The sequence below is a fragment of the Fusarium musae genome, chromosome 9, assembly GCF_019915245.1.
Source record: "Fusarium musae strain F31 chromosome 9, whole genome shotgun sequence".
In the NCBI taxonomy this organism is placed as follows: Eukaryota; Fungi; Ascomycota; class Sordariomycetes; order Hypocreales; family Nectriaceae; genus Fusarium; species Fusarium musae.
In genome coordinates this window covers 886788-906890 of record NC_058395.1, presented here as the reverse complement: position 1 = coordinate 906890, position 20103 = coordinate 886788, and the positions used below count along the sequence as shown (strand labels likewise).

The 20103-nt window shown below is 50.0% G+C and overlaps 5 protein-coding genes across 5 annotated transcripts; 2 read left to right on the top strand and 3 right to left on the bottom strand.

The window, feature by feature from the left end:
- Window positions 1-255: 255 nt before the first annotated feature.
- J7337_011561 (uncharacterized protein) lies at window positions 256-1248 on the top strand (the record flags this gene model as incomplete). The annotated part of the gene is made up of 1 exon (XM_044829098.1): window positions 256-1248. The coding sequence occupies one exon, from the start codon at window positions 256-258 to the stop codon at window positions 1246-1248; it is 993 nt and encodes a 330-aa protein (XP_044675773.1).
- Window positions 1249-2382: 1134 nt separating this feature from the next.
- On the bottom strand, window positions 2383-4025 carry J7337_011560 (uncharacterized protein; the record flags this gene model as incomplete). The annotated part of the gene is made up of 3 exons (XM_044829097.1): window positions 2383-3428; window positions 3492-3653; window positions 3752-4025. The coding sequence occupies 3 exons, from the start codon at window positions 4023-4025 to the stop codon at window positions 2383-2385; spliced, it is 1482 nt and encodes a 493-aa protein (XP_044675772.1).
- A 2051-nt stretch (window positions 4026-6076) lies between these two features.
- Window positions 6077-8029, bottom strand: J7337_011559 (uncharacterized protein; the record flags this gene model as incomplete). Its single annotated transcript, XM_044829096.1, has 1 exon — window positions 6077-8029. One exon carries the CDS (start codon window positions 8027-8029, stop codon window positions 6077-6079), a length of 1953 nt encoding a protein of 650 aa, XP_044675771.1.
- A 4013-nt stretch (window positions 8030-12042) lies between these two features.
- On the top strand, window positions 12043-14288 carry J7337_011558 (uncharacterized protein; the record flags this gene model as incomplete). The annotated part of the gene is made up of 3 exons (XM_044829095.1): window positions 12043-12285; window positions 12385-14120; window positions 14177-14288. The coding sequence occupies 3 exons, from the start codon at window positions 12043-12045 to the stop codon at window positions 14286-14288; spliced, it is 2091 nt and encodes a 696-aa protein (XP_044675770.1).
- A 382-nt stretch (window positions 14289-14670) lies between these two features.
- Window positions 14671-16119, bottom strand: J7337_011557 (uncharacterized protein; the record flags this gene model as incomplete). Its single annotated transcript, XM_044829094.1, has 1 exon — window positions 14671-16119. One exon carries the CDS (start codon window positions 16117-16119, stop codon window positions 14671-14673), a length of 1449 nt encoding a protein of 482 aa, XP_044675769.1.
- Between the last annotated feature and the right edge of the window lie 3984 nt (window positions 16120-20103).

The window sequence follows — 20103 nt, the reverse complement described above, 5'->3', positions numbered from 1 at the left end:
TGTAACAAGAGCGATGGTCGGTTTGAGTGTGTAGAATTCTTTCTGTAAATGGCATTGATTGCTTGATTGTGCTGACTCCTTGATGCTTCTCATGATTAGGCAACAGCACGTTCTTAGTCAGTCACTCACTTAACTTATATGGCTAAGGTAAGGCAAATTCGTGCATTTTCCCATCACAGAGAGTCCAGCCTCTTCCTCAGTATCTTGATTCAAACCGTGAATCTTCTATAGGAGATCAGAGCCTTGACAGAAAACATGCCTGACACTATTGATTTGACAGGCTCATCACCATCTATGCCACGTCTAACAAGAAGTTCAACTCGAGCACTCTCTTCAGCTACAGAATCATCAAGAAAGGATCAGATAACAGAAGCTTCCTCTCAAAAGTCAGAGATCGAAACTATATCATCTTTATCAAGCCTTGGCCTCTTAGAAGAACAACAAAATGCCCTCATCTCTAAACGCAACTGGCTGACCTCTCACACAATTACTATTCCCCGAGATGCCTTTCGAACTCTACCCTCAATTCCAAAGGGATACCATACATTATTAGCAACATTTGTCTTTGCTCAGTCCGAGGCTGGGACTGCAGTCTGCATCTCGCCTGATGGCGTCCTCCTCACCTGTGCACACTGCGTTGCAGAAGAGCCCTCTGAGCTCACAGCTCACACGTCGTACGTCCTCTTGTCATCGCATGGGAAAGTTGTTTCAGCGAAAGTGGTAGCTTGGGATCCAATACGTGATCTCGCTTTACTTCAGATCGACAAAGCCGAGCGTTTACGCCGGCCGTTTCCCTGTGCCCGTATCGCGACCTCGCCTCCCAAGTTCAGCACTGAGCTACTATGCATCGGCCACCCGGGCTCTGAAGACCTTGAGGCTGAGCACAGTGGTGTAAAGACAGAGTACGACACGCTCGTTCTCACCGAGGGGACCTTCCGTGGCCTAGATAAGGATCAAGATCCGCAGGACAACAGTGACATCGGCGCTCTCAAGCATAGCTGCTGGACGTATTGGGGACACAGCGGTGCAGGATTGTTCGATCGGAAGACGGGGGCGTTAGTAGGCGTCCATTCGAGCTGGGACGACAAGACAGGCATGAGGAGGGGAGTGCCATTGGAGGCAGTGGTTGCCTTCGTCAAAGAGGTTGAAGCGAGCAAGAGGGAAGACTTGGCAGAGAATTGGCGATGGTATGTGTGGCGGGAGCCAGAACCCACCACTAACTATGCCCAGGGATTGATATTGGAATAAGAAATGCGCTTGGGAGAGGTACAGTGAAAGAAAGACATGCTCGTTGTCTATCAACTTCAACTTTAACTTGAAAAAGATTACTCTTGGTCTACTCCACACAAGAGTCTGTCTGTTGTCACAAAGCTCTAACATCATGTCCAACTCTCATCAACCGCCAGCATATGCTCTTATGCAAGGCAATGTCCACAAGATCCGACTCTCAAAGATCCTGGCTCCTTTAGCCCTAACACTGTTTGTACATTGACCTGACTTGACCTAACATGACCCGATCCAACCCGTGCTTCTCGCACATCATTATCAACCCTTCCTCCATGTTCTGTTCTGTACCGCGCTGTGCTGTGCTGTGCTGCGCTGAAATTAAGATGCAAAGCCCCAAAAATAGAACGATGATGGACATTCCCGCCGCTTGTTGCAGTATAACACCCAACGTTAGTCGACTTTTCAAACGCCGTAACCCGCAATGTCCCCATGATGAATTTGATGAAAAACAACTGCTGCATGCGCATGGATGCCCGTGGCTTGATCGATCACTCCCACAGCAACGTACGTCCTGCCTCAATGAGCGAGCATCCCTTTGACAAAAGTAAATATGTAGGTAGCTTCGAGTGGAACCGGCCGAGGAACCGAGTTGCTCTAAGCTCTCCTCTCCCTCCGGTCGGAAATCTTCAGCTGCCCAGCCCTGCAACTCTCTGAACCCTGGTCTTCAAACAAGCCTCCCTCTTAGTGTCCGAATCTGTCAATAATGTGATTCAGCCCAAGACAAAAGCGGGAAGGCCAGAGCAGTGTCTGGCGTTTTGCCCCATAATGGCCCATGGCTGGTGTTTCAGGTTCACCACCTCAGCTCAGAAACGCTGACCCACTGAAACAAACATCACCAAACGTCATGCAGACACCTCTACAGGTTTGACTTTGCCGACTCTTGCCTTGTCCCACTTCCAAAAAACGCATCTAGAACTTGGTCCAGCATCGTACGGCCTTGTAGGTGGTGGTTTGTGCCGACCCTGCATGTCTGACGTACAGTATGCGTCTAGTGCTCACTACTCCGATGGGCTCGGGTTTCGGTAGGCGCCGTCCGATGCTCTGTGTTTGAATCGTTGAGAAACTCCACCACGAGGCACCGATTCCGAGTAGAGTTTAGATGATGCCTCCTGGGGGATCGTAGCCTGTTGGAGCTCCTCTTGAGGTGCTGCCCAGCCCTGCGCTTCCTGGCTCTCCATCTAAAGGTGCTGTTGTTGTCTTTCGTAGCATAAACATGGGTTTCTTGCCTTCCTTGTCCAGTTGCTTAAACAGAATCAATGGCTTCTCCTCAAGACCCAGACAACGTTCCTGATCACCATACACAATGTAGAGAGCATACTGGTCCCATGGAGCGTTGATCTGGTACTTTTTTAGTGCAGCAGGAAGAACCTTGTAGCAAGGATCTTCCATACTGACACGGAAAGACTTGAAAATCTCGACTGAAGCATTGCTCTGACTGGGTGTATCAGGTACAGGGGTTTCTCGTCGGCGGGGCGGCCCTTGCGGTGCCTTTTCGCGGGAGGCATAGACTGCGTTGGCGTGACCGTCGTCGTTGAAGGTGGTTCGTGTGGAGGGTGTCGGTGCTTCACTGCGGTAGGATCGAGAGGCGAGGGTAGTAGCGGACATGTGGGTCTGAGGAGATGTCGGGGAGGGTATGTTGGGTGAGGGATACGAAGGGGAGGACGAGCCCTGGCCACCTCCGTTCATAGCTGCAAGATGGGAAGACGATAGGACAGCTCGCTCTGCAGCACTTGCGGGGTCCAACGCAGTCTCCGCTATCGACCTTTCGTGCGTAGATTGAGTGGGTGATGCATTCTTTGGTGTAGCTCCGATAAGAATCTTGCGGGTAGAATATTGTCGCTTGACCGAGCTTCCAGATTGACTCGAGCCTGGGGGTGGTGTTGGTGCGGGGGGCGATATGGTTGTTTCGTAGCCGTAGGCCTGCTGGCTGTTACCACTCAGGTTGGGCAATGGTTGCTGCGCATCCTTGACCAAGCGCAAGGCCGGGAGCATATCCTCTCGCAATCGCCTGAAATCTTCTGTCATTCGTCGCAGATCCTGTTCGAGTAGGTTCATGCGTTCATCGCGGAGACGGAATTGTTCGACGAGATGTTTGATGTCCTTGATAGTTGCGGTAGCATATTGCGCTTCGGCGTCGGCGGCTGCAGGGGTTACAGGTTAGAATCAGGCCAGTCCACCCAAGAGGGGAAACGGAGGCGACATACATAGGGGTAGGTAATGGTCGCTCTCAATAGGGACATCTTGAGCCTTTTTGACATCATATACGCTTTTGAGGATCGTTAGGCGATGTCCCACGCTAGCAATGCCCATGCTCTTGAGATCGTCATGTTGTAACGCTACTAGGGCCTCGCCAACAATCTCGTTTTCTGCAGATAATCAAATGTTAGCTATCCCAAAATCCCTCCAATGTCTGCGGCACCATCCGTCGAGGAGATGAGATGGCATGCTTTGGGTCAAGACGCACCTATGAAGCGATCGGCATACTGTTGAAGACCAATGGTGCCAATAAAATCAGCACATTCCTCAACAGTCCATTCGGTAATGATGGTTTCTGGGAGACGGTCGGCGCTGCTGCGGTGGCCGTATGTAGTAGGAGTATGCTCTGCGGAGGTCGAGAGCTCGGAGTCTATGGGGGAATGCTCAGAGTTGGTGATAGGAGAGTGGTCGCCCATGCTTCGCTCGTATTCGTCGTCGGCGTCGGACTCGGCGTAAGCTGTGCCACCATCGAAGCTCATCATCCTGAAGACTATGAGAGAATAGTCGCCAACAACGGAGGCGGGGGCTGAGACGAATGACTATTTCGGGCGACCGTGGTGGTGGTGGTGGTGGTGGTGGTGATGCCGCAAACAGACAGATGCGCTTGATCGGGCACCGTCGGATAGAAAGAGAGAAGAGGAGCGTTGACGAAGGATAGTCGGTCGAATGCCTCCAAGTCTTTCATTCAAATCGTGGTTGGAGCGTCATAAAAAGCGAAGCAATGCTCAGGAGTAGGAGGTGGCAGACGTCAGGGTCGAGGAAGTGGGCGCAGCCTGGAGGACGATTGGATTGGATTGGATTGGAGTGGATTGAATGCAAGAACAAATCGAGTGGACGAATAGACTAGAAGATAGAATGGGTTGAGGAAAGGCAATGTCGAAGTGGGAAAAACCGAGCCGATTCCAAGAGAATAAGTAGACCCAAGCCGAGACGCCTCAAGGAGGACAAATGCTGTAGAAACGTTAATAGAAAAGAGCCTAGAAAATAAAGAGAGGTAGTCAGAGGAGAAGAAGGCGGCTGGTGGTGGTGATGATGACGGGGTGTTTGTGTCTCGGTCTAAGGTCTTGTCTTGCTTGTCTTGCTTGTCTTGCTTGGTCTTGGTCCTAACGTTAGTCCCAGAGTGGCCCAGTCCCAGCAGGTCTTGCTTGTGCTGTGCTCTCGCTCGCTAGTGGAAGCGCTTGGGGGTGGAAAAGAGAAGAGGAGGTTCCACTCCGAGTCACCTACGGCCTATTGAAATGGCAGCTGTCTCAAGGTACCCAGTACCTGAGCTAGCAGGTCGTGGCAGGCCCTTCCGAGCCCTATACGGATGTACTCCGTACCTATCTCATGACTTGGCCGTTCGCTTGGTGGACCTCGCTGTCGGCCTGGGAGGGACTTTGAATACTGGCCCTCCACTGAAAACACGGCTTGACTCCCGTCCCGCTCCACTGACAGCATCCCCCGGTAGGTACCCCGGCCAGAGCCCCTCACCACTAAATAAGTATCAAGCCTGGCTGCCGCTGCTGCAGCCCGTCAACCAGCCCAACCATTCCATTCTTCGACCCTCCATCTATGCATGTCTCGAACCAGCCATTGGATGGTTTCTATACCCTTTCAGTAAACAAACAATCCAAAGTCAATGCCGTTCTTGGACAACTCCTCTGTCTTGAGTTGCAGTGCGCGTTTAGGAAAGTCTTGGGCGTTGACACAAAACATAATCTAAACCCTGGCAAGTCACTCATTGAAATGTATTGAGCTCCTGGTCCACTCAATTAACCTCAGTTTGTCTCTCCTTCAAACACCATTGGATCTTTAACACTAGGGAAACCAGTCACCATGGAAGTTTACGGATGGAAGACTCGCTCAAGCCATATCTCGAGTGACAGTCCGAGGTATTCCAAGGAAACGTCGTGCGTTTGAGACCGGGCCTCCTGCATTCCCGTTCAACAGTGAGGGAATTGACCTCGTAATGATGCTATAGACCCCTTGGAGATTAGCAAACTTCCGAGGCAAGGTATTTGATAACGAATATAGCTTTCATAAAAGTTGAGAGAAAATGCCATGGCTACCCATGAGTATACGCAACAGTTTATCAATGTTCACCGAGGAATGCGAATTGAGATCTTCATGTATACGTTTCTTTGATTAGTTGAAGCAAATCTATGCTGCTTCAGATCTATATTTGTCGACTAACGATTACTCTATATGCTATACTCATCCAAGCCTTGAGACTTAGGTTGGTAGAGTGAGTCTTGCTCATGATACCCATTCCCAACATGGCCCATTACCTCAACACGCCTTCAACTCCATTATTCCGTTCCAAAAAAAGAAAAAAGCCCCCCCCCTCTTGCATGAAAATTTGGGGGCAAAGGGCAACAGCCGCATGGCTAGCCGCCAAGAAGAACAGGGCATTAAACGTCGTGCAACGTCGCGTTCCTTCATAGGATGTATCTATGAAAAGCGTCAAACACCACTCAGACAACCTCCGAGTACATGAGTGATTATAAGGATGTATCAAACACCAGAAACAAAATTTGATTAAGAGGCCGAGATATTAGCGTAGGGGAATCTTTGAATCCTGGACACCGTGTTGTACAACGTCTTCCAGGTTCCAACGGGGGGCCTGAAGGGGGATCCTGTTTTCCTTTCTCCATTCCTTTTCGTTCTTGGGGTCAACGCCCTCGGGAAGATGTTCCAGTCCGCCTGCCACACCGGTCGAGAATTTGATCTGCAGGATGTCACCGACTTCGTCGCAGGCAGCCAACAGACGGTCAAGATCCTCCTTGTTGTGGGCAGCAGAAACACAGAAACGGGCGCGAGAGCTGATGAGTGGGGTCGCAGGATATCCAACAACGACGACGGAAATCTTTCGTCGAAGCATCTCGTGACTGAATGCAGGGAGCTTGGCGGGGTGGTAGAGCATGACAGGAATGATAGGAGAGTCATCGTGGCCATAGACAATAAGGCCAAGACGCTTAAGTCCGAGACGAAGGTAACGAGAGTTGAAGGCAATGCGCTGAAGACGCTCCTCACCTTGACCAGGACACAGCTCGCCAGTAATGAGTTTCAGGGAAGCCAAAATTTGCATGAGCACACAAGGAGCAGGAGTTTCGCCATACTGAGTAGCAGCGTTGGAGCTCTTGAGCTTGTCGATGATATGCTTCTCGGCTGCAATGTAACCACCGTTGGCACCAAAAGATTTCGTCAAAGTTCCCATGAGAATATCAACTTCGGAGGGGTCAATGCCGAAGTAGTCGCAAACACCACGACCGCGAGGGCCAAGAGCACCCACAGAGTGAGCCTCGTCAACGAAAAGATAGAACTTGTACTTGTTCTTCAGAGCAAGAATACCGGGGAGATCACACATGGTACCCTCCATCGAGTAGAGACCTTCGACGACGACCAGAATCTTCTTCCAAGGACGGTGGGTGCGGGGTTGACCTTGGGAAATAGCTTCACGAACAACACGTTCCAGATCGGCCATATCATTGTGCTTGAAGCTCTGAATAACGGCACCAGAAAGACGAGCACCAACACGGATGGAGGCATGGTTGAGTTCATCGGAAATGATCAGACAACCCTTGGAGACAAGGGCGGGGAAAGAGCTTGAGTTTGTGACGTAACCCATAGAGAAAACCATAGAAGCGGGCTTGCCAACAAATTCGGCAACCTCACGCTCGACCTCAAGAGCAAGATCGGAAGTACCAGCAGCACCACGGGGACTGCAGAAGCTGATTCCGTATTGCTTGACGCAGGCCTCCACAGCATCGGCACAAGGACCTTCAGACTGGGCAAAACCAAGATAGTTGTACGAACTCATGTTGAGAGTCTCAGTGTAGGTACCGGTATATTGATAAGTGCGGTTGAAGTCGTCGGACTTGCGGTCCATCAGTGTGATGAATCGTCCGGGGACGCCAGTGGTGGGACGAGCGAAACAATCATCAAGGCGCATCTTGAGACGTCGGACATAGAAATTGTCGAAATCGCTGTTGAGAGCTGCATAGCCGTTGCTGGCTTTGAGGGCGCGATAGTGCTTGGGGTTTCCGAAACGCTTACCAAAGAAGTCGCGAATATGACCAAGAACGATCAGGATGAGGTAGCTGATGTAAGTGGTAAGAATGAAATAGTAAGGAGGCTCATCCTCGATAGGGGCCTGGAGAGGCTCTCCATGAGACTGGCTGGTGTATCGATGACTCGAGTGGAGGAGAGGGCCAAACTGAGCATCGGCACGCTTCTGACGGTCGAGCTCCTCGGCCGACTTAGGCTGAAAGAGGGTGGTCGTTGAGGCATCGATGCTGTTGGGATCGCCAGGGCTCGCTGTTGAGAGAGAGATTGTAGGCAGACCGGGAGAAGGAGAGAACCCAGTAGCAGCGGTTTGGTTCTGCTGCACAGCGGCAAGGGCTTGCTGGGTACCAGTGGACTTGGGGCTACTGGAGAAGAAGTTGGTGATACGGTTGCCTTTTGAGGTAGAGGGGCGCCTCTCGCCCGACTTGACGGGTTGAGACATGGAGGGTGAGGATGAGAAAGGATTAAGCCGACGGGGCATGTCTCCTGGCACAGGTGCGTTAGATTGTTGAAGGCGCGAACGTAAGGGAGGCCAGATCGCGAATCGTCGAAGGAGGGCAGAGCACCCAATTGTAATCAGGACAGAAAGTCGAAGAGTCTAAGAGCCAGGAGCGAGTGTCAGTGGATGTGGGAAACCTAACAATCGATTCGAGACAATTCGCCGTAGAGCATATTCTGCCAGATAGGAGGTTTGTTGTGATGAACCCAATTGCTGTTCGGGGCGAATGAAGATATGCGAAGCAGGGAGGAAAACAAGACCAACGTGCACCGCGATCGAGAACAAGCTGCAACACAAGCAATGGAGACAAAGATGTTGAGTTGAGCTGGGGCTGATACACGGTACAACAGATGTTGATGAGGAAGAATTATGAAATTGATAAAAAGAGGTGACCACTGGGTTTAAAGTTGAATTGGAGCGCTGTGCAGCAAGTAGGTAGACTACTGCGCGTAGTGGTGCGTGGTCCAGGAGGCACAGGGGGGCGCAGGAGGTGGCGTCGAATCAAACTTGGAAAGTGAAGATCCGCCCACTGCAAATTGCCTGTGGGCCCTTGAACTCGAGTAGCGGGGCCAGCCGTGGTCCAGCCAAGAATCGCTTAAGAAACACCAGGTACAGATGATGATGGGACGAACCGATGAATGATTTTGATGATGATTGATTAAGAGAGAATGATATCGATTCTTCAATAATGTAAAAAGATCACTTACCCAGTCACTGTTCATCAACAGAGCAATTGCTATGTCGCCGTTCCAATTTCAATTGCCGAGATAAGCGTGGCCGTTCCAAGGAAGAAGAGAGATCGATCCAAGCTCAAATCGATCAGGCCGCAACGCAAGGGCGTATGATCGAGCACTGGTCGTCGATGACTTGATAAGGCGGCCAAGCGGGATCGATACTGCTAAAGAGTACTGATTGAGAGCAACAGGTCGAATTGATGCTCGAGAGGTTATTAATCAGCCTTTGGGTTTCGCTGATGGATGAATGCTTGCGTATAGAAATAAATAGTGTTGTTAGTCGGCGGACTCTCTGGATCACTCGGCCGAAGCCTGTCTGCCAGTGAACGACAAAGCACAACAACGACCCAACAAGCAGCAAGAGTGATAATGAAAAGAGAAGAGAGAGCTGACAGATGCTGGGAGTAACTGGTTATTATTCGACCCGATCTACAGCGCACCACGAGAACAGAAGCAAGAAAACTGAACAGCGGAGTCAGCGGCATTGAAAAACAATGAAAAGTCCAGGCCTTCCGCTCCACGGAAAACAGCGGCCTCAGGAGGCAAGAAAACACTGAACCTTGATATAAGGTGTCAAAATAAACTCAGCAAAGAGCACCCTAAGCTTAGGGTAAATTTACCTAGTATTTTCATCGCTTAGGGTCAAGGTCCCGAGTTTTCTTTCCTCCCCTAAAGCGGGTACTAGCACCAACTACCTAGTTAGTACTGGGTACCTGAGTTCGAGGTGATGGTTCTACTTGTAAGCGACGGGAGATACCATTTACTTAGGTGAAGGAATGTAATCAGAGCCGAGAACAAGTTTAAACTTGCATCTCTTGACATGTACCTGAGCTGCTGACTGTGCCACTGCATGCGATGTACGATGTACGATGTACGAGAAACACACACTGAACAGTCCCCATAGAGCACAGCAGAGCAAGCAAGCACCCGCGGAATGGACCGGACACAAGGGGAATTCAAGGGGTCAGCCGGCGGGGACTTGCCCTCTCTTCTCGTCTCGTCTCGTCGTTCGCCTTTTCGTTTCCAGGCCTCGCTTCCTTGACAGGCGTTGATAACAAGGTCTTCACAAGGGCTGAGAGTTCAAAAGCGAGGCGTGTATTCTCTATGATGACGCCGTGTTCCCCTCAAAGGCTGACCATGCCTGTTCAACTGAGCTCCTGACCTCGAATCCTATCCAGATGCAGACACAAAACTATCAGAACATATCTCTGGCTGCCTCTCCTTAATCGAAGTCCCTGTAAAAAGGACCCAATGGTTCTGTTTTCAAGACGAACCCCTGGGCTCCGAGGTCTCCGGCCTGCGAATGGGAAGACACGGGAGACTTTAAGAGAAAACGCCACTTTTTTCCCTTCTAGCTCGGCTCGCACCAAATTTCTGTCGCTTGCCTTCTGTAGCGAATGGCAGACTTTCAGAAGCCTCAAGGGTGCCCCCAGGGAACAAGAAAACTTCTGAAGGTGGACCTAGATGTCAGAAATACAGAATCCAAGGTCTGCTAAATCTATACCTAAACCGACCCAAGCCTTTTTGTCACCCGCGATAGAGGTCTTTAGTTTTCTTACCTCCTCTTGGGTGCCGCGGCTCACCACCATCAGATCGTGCTGGTCTTACACAGCATTGGTCATGATGAAACCCAAAGGAAGTTGGATGTCATCATCCAGGGGCATGATGTACCCAAGCTGCCAAGCTCTCAAAATCTCCGCCGCACCCGGCGACGATGATGGCATTATTCTTCAAGCTCCCTCGTTTGGGAAGAGTCGCGTGGCACTTCAAGTCTTTGAACGGGTTTTAACTTTCGGACCGGTCGCCTCGATAGTCGGTTTGTATCCGTATTTCATCCTTGATAACTGTTGGTGAATCATGGAGACCTGTGCTAGGATTTCTCCCCCAGAACAAGCTACTGCAGCCGAGTGCACACACTTGCAGCCAACGATGCTGTGCTTAGCTGTATATCCGTACGTACATACGGATGACATGAGTCTCGATGGGTTGCATTACTTTTTAGCGCTTGTTGTTGCACACCGACATCAATGGCCAGATAAAAGATGCTGCAAAGCCCTGCCTGCATACCGTCCATCTAAGTTAACAAAGATGAACAAAGATCCTCCAATGCCAAAAGACCTTCACCGCCAGCTGTTTTTCAGCCCAAAGCTGCAACTAATGCACACGGTCCGTGGGGATCATTTCGTAATATTCGGATTGACTTGTCACATTCTCGAGTTGAAGAGGCTCAAGGTATCAAGTATCGTACCGTACTACCGCTTCCCATCTTATCATGGTCTGCTGCTTCCTGCCGACTCCTCATTGAGCTTCAGGCATACCATGCGAAGTCAACATTCTTGAAACAGAAGCTGAGTAGACTATCGAGGCCCTGATCATCTCGGATTCAAGGCGGTTCGGGACGATCGACTATGCCGAGTTCTCCCTCTAACAATATGTTAGCTACAATCCGGCAGCTAAGCTTAGACCGTACCGAGGCAACCGACAATGCACTAATTTCACGAAACTGCCATACAACGTGATTTTGATTCAGCTTTGCCTTGTGCTTTGACAATCACGTTATGTTGCGTATCCGTTAATTACTTTTGAGTCACCGTTGATTCTTCTTCTGAAGAGGCCACAAAGTGCTCTCCTTTTATTTGAAGTGATGACATCTCGTTTAGCTCGACATGACAGTGGTCATTTACGAATACAAGTGACAACTCACAGCTCAAGATGTACTAATTTCGCAAGTTTTCTGAGCAATTACAATATCATTCAAGTTATATCAGAGCCCATCAATACTTGTCATGATGGAAAAAAGCCCTTGGATCCTAAGCTTGAGACAAGCCACACATCATGACCTCAGCCTCCCCCACCACAGCCACTTCGGGGTAGGGTAAGAGACGGGACTCGATATGGCGGGGAGCCGAGAACGGGAGGGGACGGCTTTCAGCGGTTGGGCCATTAGAGAAAGATTCCGAGCTGTGCTGGAAACACGGAATCCCAAGTCCGTAGCGTTGGGATAAGAATACAGTCTTCTCAACAATTAAACAACATCTCTTGCTTCATCTTGGCTTCCATAAACCACTCAATCTCTCTATTGACTGTGTCTGTTGCTTCTTACACGCCATCGTCTCATTGGCATCTCAACTCCTCGGAATCGTCACTACTCCTCAACAACCGTCTTTCCGAGGACTTGATCGACCTTCCAGTCTCCCTTGATTCTTCGTTCCAATGCCCGTCATGTCGATTGACAAGCTTACACCTTCTGCCGCGGCACCTCCTTCTGATGACAATGTCCTCTGGAGGCATTCGGATCCAAAGTCCACTCACATGTGGAAGTTTCTTGAGCATGTGAACAAGAAGCATGATTTAAGTCTCGATGGTTATCCAGCACTATACAAGTGGTCTATCGACGAAGTTGCTCAGTTCTGGGAGGAAGTTTGGCATTTTGTTGGGGTTACGGCTTCAAAGCCTTTTGAAGAGGTATGAAATCAAAGTCGTGAGAGGGGCGTCTCGAGTGAGAGGCTCACCAGGCTCAAGGTGAGCCCAACAACTCCAGAACTCAACTAAACACCTCTGCAGGTCCTTCCTAAAAATTCTCCTATGTATCCCCGACCAGACTTCTTCTCGGGCTCACGTCTTAACTTCGCCGAGAACCTCCTCTTTCCCGCAACCTCTCCACTTCCCGAGCCCGCTGCTCCAGCCGTTATCACTGTTACCGAGTTGCCAAACTCCACAGTGACTACTTCATGGGCTGAGTTGCGTGAGGCAGTCCGTCGTTGTTCTAATGCCCTGCGTGCAGCTGGGCTTAAGACTAATGATGTTGTTGCGGGTTTCGTCTCAAACCATGTTGAAGCTCTGGTTGCTATGCTTGCCGCCGCCTCAATCGGCGCTATTTGGACTGGCATAAGTCCTGATAACGGTGTCTCAGCTGTGCTGGACCGTCTGAACCAGATTGCGCCCAAGGTGCTATTTGCCGATAATGGTACAGTCTACAACGGCAAGGAGTGGTCTAGTGTAGCAAAGACGACCGAGATTGTTGCTGCGTTGAAGGACAAGGGGCTTGAGAGAGTAGTTGTGATTAACAACATCAGCTCTGGTGGACTTGGCCTCAGGGAGCTTGAGAAGCATGGCGTGTTGGCTGTTGATTACACCAAGATGCTTGAGTCTGCTTCTGAAGACCCTCTGAAGTTTGAGCAGCTTCCTCCAGCTCATCCCCTCTACGTTCTCTACTCCAGTGGCACAACTGGCCTCCCCAAGGCCATTGTTCATACAGCTCTAGGCACGCTTCTGCAGCACAAGAAGGAGCATCTTCTTCACTGCTCACTCGACTCCTCATCTCGGATGCTCTACTATACGACTACCTCCTGGATGATGTGGCACTGGAGCATCGGAGCTCTTGCCGTTGGCTCTACCATCGTCGTCTACTCTGGCTCTCCTTTCCGCCCCCATGGTCATCTCTCACTCCCACGTCTCCTCTCTGACCTCAAGGTCACTCACTTCGGAACCTCAGCCGCCTACCTGACTGCGCTAGAGGCCAATAACGTTTATCCTGTCCGTGATGAGTCGATTGATCTTTCAAACCTGCAGGCTATTTACTCCACTGCTTCACCTCTCCCCCCATCGACCTTCAAGTTTGTCTATGAAGCCTTCCCCAAGCATATCAACCTCGGCTCGATTACCGGCGGAACAGACATCATCTCACTATTCGGGGCGCCTTGCCCACTACTCCCTGTTCGCGTTGGCGAGATCCAGTGTGCTGGTCTTGGTATGGCTATCCGCGCTGTGGACTCTGTCACAGGCGAGCCCATCAAGGCCGACGAGCCAGGTGATCTTGTCTGTATCAAGCCTTTCCTTTGCCAACCTCTGACCTTTTTCGGTCCTAGCGGTGAGGCCAAGTATCAATCGGCTTACTTTGAGAGGTTCGAAAACATCTGCGGCGTTGAGGGCGCAGTATGGCATCACGGAGATTTCGTCAAGATTCCTGACCCTGCAACCGGCAGTCTCGTCATGCTTGGACGATCAGATGGTGTGCTAAAACCATCAGGGGTGAGATTCGGCTCTGCCGAGATCTACAACATTCTCACCCGCTTCTTCGCCTCTGAAGTTGAGGATGCAGTTTGCGTTGGGCGTAGACGAGAGACAGACTCAGACGAGACTGTATGTCTCTTTGTGGTGATGGTACCTGGACATGAATTCAGCGATGACCTGCGCCTAAGGATCAAGTCCAAGATCAAGTCTGAGCTTAGCCCTCGACATGTGCCTGGCGTCGTGGAGGAGTGTGGAGGCGGCGTCCCCAAGACTGGCAATGGAAAGAAGTAAGTCTACCCCTTATGAACATTCGTAGGATGTGTGATGTTAACATACAACGCAGGATTGAGGTCGCAGTGAAACAGATCCTTTCTGGTATGAATGTCAAGACCAATGCCAGTGTTGCAAACCCCGAAGCATTAGATTGGTTCAAGAAGTGGGCAGAAACTCACTAAATAAGTCTGGTTAGTTTGGGGAGTTATATCTTCGGCCGGAACTAGATAAAACATTGTCTATGGGATTTACGAAGGCTACATGGGTTATATACAATGGCGTCGATAACAAAGTGACTGGCTGATTTCTGGTTTCGCAAGTCCTCCTCCCTACTGCTTAATCTCGTGAAAAGTCGGAGCTCAACAACATATGACTATTGCTGGGCGGTCTAAAAAACATTGTAGTATCTAAGTACAACGACAGAGCCAAGGTGACAAGAACTCGTTTCTCATTACTAATGCTATTCCCAGATCTATGGTATATCCCCCATGCATTGCGCGCATATCCCTTAAAACTCCACCCATGACGCAAAAAGACACTACGTAGTTTCTTCTGACCTCAAACTCAAAAGTGCACGCTTCGCTTCTTCTGAACCTTCTTCCGCTTTTCTTCGTCCTTTCGACTGCTGAAGAAGCCACTGACACTTGCTGCCGCGGGTCCAGCGTAGGGACCCTGCAGTAGACCACCCAGACCATGACGTTTCTTTCCATTCTCACTGGGGCCTGGCTGAGGTTGTGAAGGAGGAGGAGCAAAGCTTGGCTGAGGAGCGCCATACGGTGTTGGCCCAACACTGGTAGGTCTTTGGGGCAGGTTGTTTGGGGGGTTCAGCGCGCCTGACGCAAACTGCGGTCTTGGAGGTAAGGGTGGTGATGGGTGACCTGGGCTCGTGGGACTCTGGAAGTCTTGTCCAGCCATGCCGTATTCTCGACGGAGCCTTTCTGTTTCTTGTTCGACCTCAGCATCTCTCTTCCGACGCTCTTGCTCCTCAGCCTCGAGCATCTTCTGAATTCTCTTGCGTTCCTCCTCCTCTTGCGCTTCACGCTCACGTCTTTTGCGTTCTTCCTCTGCGACCATTGCTTGTAAACGTCGTGTTTCGGCCTCAACCTCAGCCTCTCGCTGTGCTTGGTTGTTTGACTGTGGTGGGGATGCATGTGCACGAGGAGGTGACGATGGACGGTTGTTATTGAGAGCACCAGCCATTGTTGGGCCTGCCGAGGAACTTGCTGCTGGGCGAGAGTTCTGACGACGGCGGCCATTAGATGAGGCTTGTAGGTGGAAAGGATCCTGGCTAGGGTTCAGATATAGGTCCTTGATGGTCTCAGCGCTCATAAGGAGAGCAATCTCAAGACCCCTTCTATCCTCGATCTCAACGCGGGCCATGTTGGGTTCATAGATGGTCAAAGTCGAGTCATGCTTGGCGCGGAAAAATGCCACCGTGATATCGGGTTCCTTGCTCTTCTTTCCACCCACATTTCGTCCAGTCATATAGCATGTCATGTCCTTGCTCAGACGACCATCACGTTTCCAGCGAAACACAACCTTGGGAACCAACTCGGCCAGAGATGGACGATCCTCCTGGTCAATCTGGCTAGCACTCGGGAGCTTAAAGGATCTTTCGGGAAGCTCAAATTCCCAGGCACCCGTCTTTCCCCAACTTCCCGGTTGTTGCTTGACGGGTATAGCCTGATCGGGGTTGTAAAGCGAAACCGCAAAAGTATCTGGGATGATAGGTGTCTTGGGCGGCGGGTTTCCGTTTTGCGCGCGGATTTCAGCGGCAGATAAAGTGGGCGCTACCCAGTCAGGCTTGACGTCGACTTCTGCGTATATCACAGATGTGTTCTGAGAGTCGAATATGCCGAGCGCATATTGGCCATTGGCTTCGGAAGGCGACGGTCGCTTGATGAGGTACTCGGGCGCAGGATCTGATCCATTGTGTGTGAAGTAGAGAATATTATTGAGTGGATTCTCCGAAGAGGTCTTGAAGCGATATGTCGGGAGGTTCTCGTCCAGCATCTCGCCAACTGTATTGGTTGTCTAGAGCTCAATGCGATTGTTGACTTGGTGTCGCAGAGCTAACACGTGGGATGACGTCGTAACCCGTCGGGTGTAACACAAGAGGTATAAGAGGGTGTAAGTCGTAAGAAGTGAGTCGCTTGTGATTCAGGAATGGCCCAAGAAGGAGTTTGAGCAAGAGAGATAGTTATACGAAGTTGCAAGGAAAAGTCCGACAAACAAGACAATTGCGCGGCAGGCTGAGACTTGGAGGCGGGGCTGCCTTGAAGCAGCTACCTACGGACAGCTTGTGACTGATTGGGAGGGGTCACAAGGACTTTGAAGACTTGGCTGATGAATGGGTATAAGGACAATCAAATAGCAAATAATAAGCTTATATTTAAGAGAATGAATTATTCGCGAATAGCTTAGAGACAAAGAACATTCCTGTACTTAACTTATTTGCTTATTTATTTACTTACTTATGTTACTTGCTAATCGAAACTACGAGTGCTCGGTCTCGCATTAGTGATGTACCAAATCCGCCCAACGCCACAAGCGATACTCAAAGAGGCTGTGCAGATTCTTTACCTTGCCTTAGTGTCGCTCAAGTGTTACTATTCTCGTCCTGCTCCCTGTCAAGTTTATATATCGGATTGCGACTGTCCAAGGGCTGGCCTCAGAGATCGGCTTCCAATGGCGATTCTACCAATGGATGATGCTGAGAGTATTAAGCATGTTCATCCATCTGTAAACGCGCGTCCAATGAGAAGCAGATCGTTTGAGCCTCGTCCTTTGCGTCAGCTTTGGGCCTGATATTTCATTCCATTGCGTATGCAAGTATCACATTATTGAATTTACAGAGTATGATTTGTTATTGTAGAGAACTGATACTCTCTACTCTCTACTCTCCTCTCTCTGTCTAACAGGCTGCGAAAGCGCCGTGACATGCTTAAAATTCCAGATGCTGTCCACGCCGGCTGTGGTGTAGCCTCTAAACAGTCCCAAATGCATACATCGTCCCTAAACGCCTTGTATCCAATGCAAATTCAATACCATGTCCTTTTTGGTTCGCCTTCTTCTGGAAATTCATGTCATAGTCCACCTTTAATGCTGTAGGTATGCTCGACCTCTTCCTCTCCCCTCGATTGCAAAGGTCCCCTGGTTATGCATAGCTATCATCGCGCTTGCCCAGGCTCCGTCATGCCAGACCAACAACACGAAGTCTAAACTTGGCCTGGTAGGAGTATGCAGTACTTATGTGCGAGGCTCTTACTTCAGGTCCGCGGCCACACAACACTTTCATTAGACCTATGGATTGCATTGTGAATGAATGCGTGTGTGCTGAGCGGTGTGTTCAAAGCTGACGGTTCGCAACTCTATGCATAGTCTTCTCGCGCTTATTCGTGTATTCGTATCGTGTCATATCGATCTTGCAAGTTGTCTTCGATCATTGTCGTTTTGCCAAAGCTGTCGCAAGTGAAACGGTTACCGCCTTTCTTTCGGCTAAAGCGTCAACCTGGCGACTCCAGACCCTCCCCATATTCATGATCCGGCTATGATAAGCGCTATGCAGGAGGAGGTACACGACTTTCTGCATTTTCTTCTTCGTCTGCTGCGGGGGGCCCTCGGCGCCTTCGTTGTCTTCGACGCTGCCTTTGGAGTCGTGGTCGACAGCATGGGTACCAACAGCAAACGAAGCATGCGACAACCAGGCCAATCGCGAGACCGATCAGAAAGCCACGCATGATTTTCTCCCCATTGGAGCCTCCCTTGGCGAGGCTCATGAACTTATCGCGAAACAGGTCATCCGCAAATGAATCTGAAGGATACACACTTCCCGTAGTGCCTGAAGTCGAAGACTGATCGCTCTCTGGCGATGAGGAATGGTCGCCGCGGGGCATAAGAGCCCATAGTGGTGAGACGGGCATGATGCCGAGATCGGGATCTCACAAGGCCAATATGGAAGTAAGCAAGTGAATTGGACGAGAATTAAGCTTAAAATTCTCTTGATATGCTTGGCCGATCACAGAAATGAGAGTAAGTTGTGACACCTGAGAAATCGAGAAAGTGGCAGTTATCGCTCAAATGCCCGGGTGATCCGAGAGTTGAACCGGAGCGGCAGCTACGGAGGAACGGTGTTGGGGGATCGACGATAGACAACCGGAACAGTATTTTGTCGCAGTATGTATTGTTGAGAAATAAGATAAAGTAGAAGCCAGAGACCATATAACAGATCGAATAAAGATGCCGAGAAGATGATCGCAGTAGTTGGTGAATCGAGTCGTCAGAGATGAATATTGTCAAAACCGCCAATAATTCAATGTGATGCAAGGGGGAGATGAAGATGAAAGCAACGAGCGAACAGTGATCAGCAGCTTCTCAAGGTGTATTCGTTATCATGAGCAAAATATCACATTCCGCAGGACGAAAGAGTTGGAAGCGAAGAAATCGGTGTTTGATTTGTCTCCGGCAGAATCAACTTGTAACAAGGCCAAGATTTAGGAAAATCTGGAGGTTGAAGAAAAGTCGTGGAGACTTTGGGTAAGGTAGGTACGTGTGCCTGGGCCTGGGGGTTGGGTGGGATTGAGGAAACAGCCGCTTCACTCTCCGCTAGAATGCTCAAGCAAATGGGCATGGCCCCTCTTTCTCCAAAGAATCCAGGCAATCCACGCAGGGAAAAGACAATATCCCTGACAATTTGAGTGGAAAGCGCAAGGAGTAGGGGGCTTCCCGTCCGGGGTGCGCCTTCCGTTTAGGCTTTGGGGTTGAGTTTGTGGTTTGCTCACTTCCACTTCCACTTTCACTTGCACTTGCACTTGCAATGTAATTAATGAATGGGCTTCTCCCCAAGGGTGCTGTTCTCCCTAGCCTTGGCCCTGACTCTGACTCCCTTTCAATCCAGGTCTCTCTTCAGTATGCTCTGTCTTACATGGACTACCTTACCTATAATGTTGCTTCTTTTCCCAGCTGCCTTCACTTCTTATCAGGACAAGCGCCAAGACGTTGCGGGTTCAAACAGTCCATTCTTGTCAATGCTCAAAATCCACAAGAACGTCAGTGCCAAGAGATGATTAGCAGACTGCATTTTCAGCCCCAAGATGTGACCGTGAATGCATTCAAAAAACAAACAATCATATGATGTTCCTAAACAAACTCAAAGAAGTCTCTTCACAACTGGTGTGATCATTTATTACACAAACCCTTCTCATTGGAGACATCGGTTTATTTATCCTTGTCTTGCCAAAAGTTAACCTTCTAACCCTAGTCACTCTCACTGCGGACCCCAACACGTCATGCCAATAGCGGACTCCCAGTCGCTGCTGGTTGGCCGGCCCGGCCTCAACACTCCCCCGCAGGCGAAACCGCGGGGTGGCTGATAAAGTCGGGGGAGATATCCCGCAGCCTACCAAGGGCTGCAAGGCAAGGAAAATGACTCGGCCGCATAAATAATATCCGACCTTGTCCATCTTTGACATTGGAGAATCTTGGAGTCTTGAGGCATCAGTCGCATATTTACGGACAACATCTCTTTCTAATTGGGCACATCGAAACAATCCATGCAAGAGACCAGTCTCGACACGTCGGCTAAATATCCTTGGCTCTCTGATTGTCGAGAAGCTTATCTTATGCTTATTTCTAGACACTCGAAGTCGGATGTACGATCCGTCTTCGCCGCAAGACTCTGACACGGTCTGAGAGAAATGGGAACGCAGGAGAGTTGATATACTTGAGCTATCCTCCGTCCTAAACGACCAGAGACTTGACTGGTTTTGGCACCTCAGCTAGAGGTCATCGTTTTCTTTCTCCTTAAGGATAAGCTGAGTCTTCTCATTATGAGGAACGGAATTAATATTGCATCCATGGATCTTATCACAAACAATTCTTTCTACTGCTTCATGGAATACCTTTCCACTTTACATCCATTCGATAGCTGATTTTAAGAAGAACCGAGATTTCCCAGGCACGTATTGAGGCCATGGTAACGAACTAGATATTTGGTGC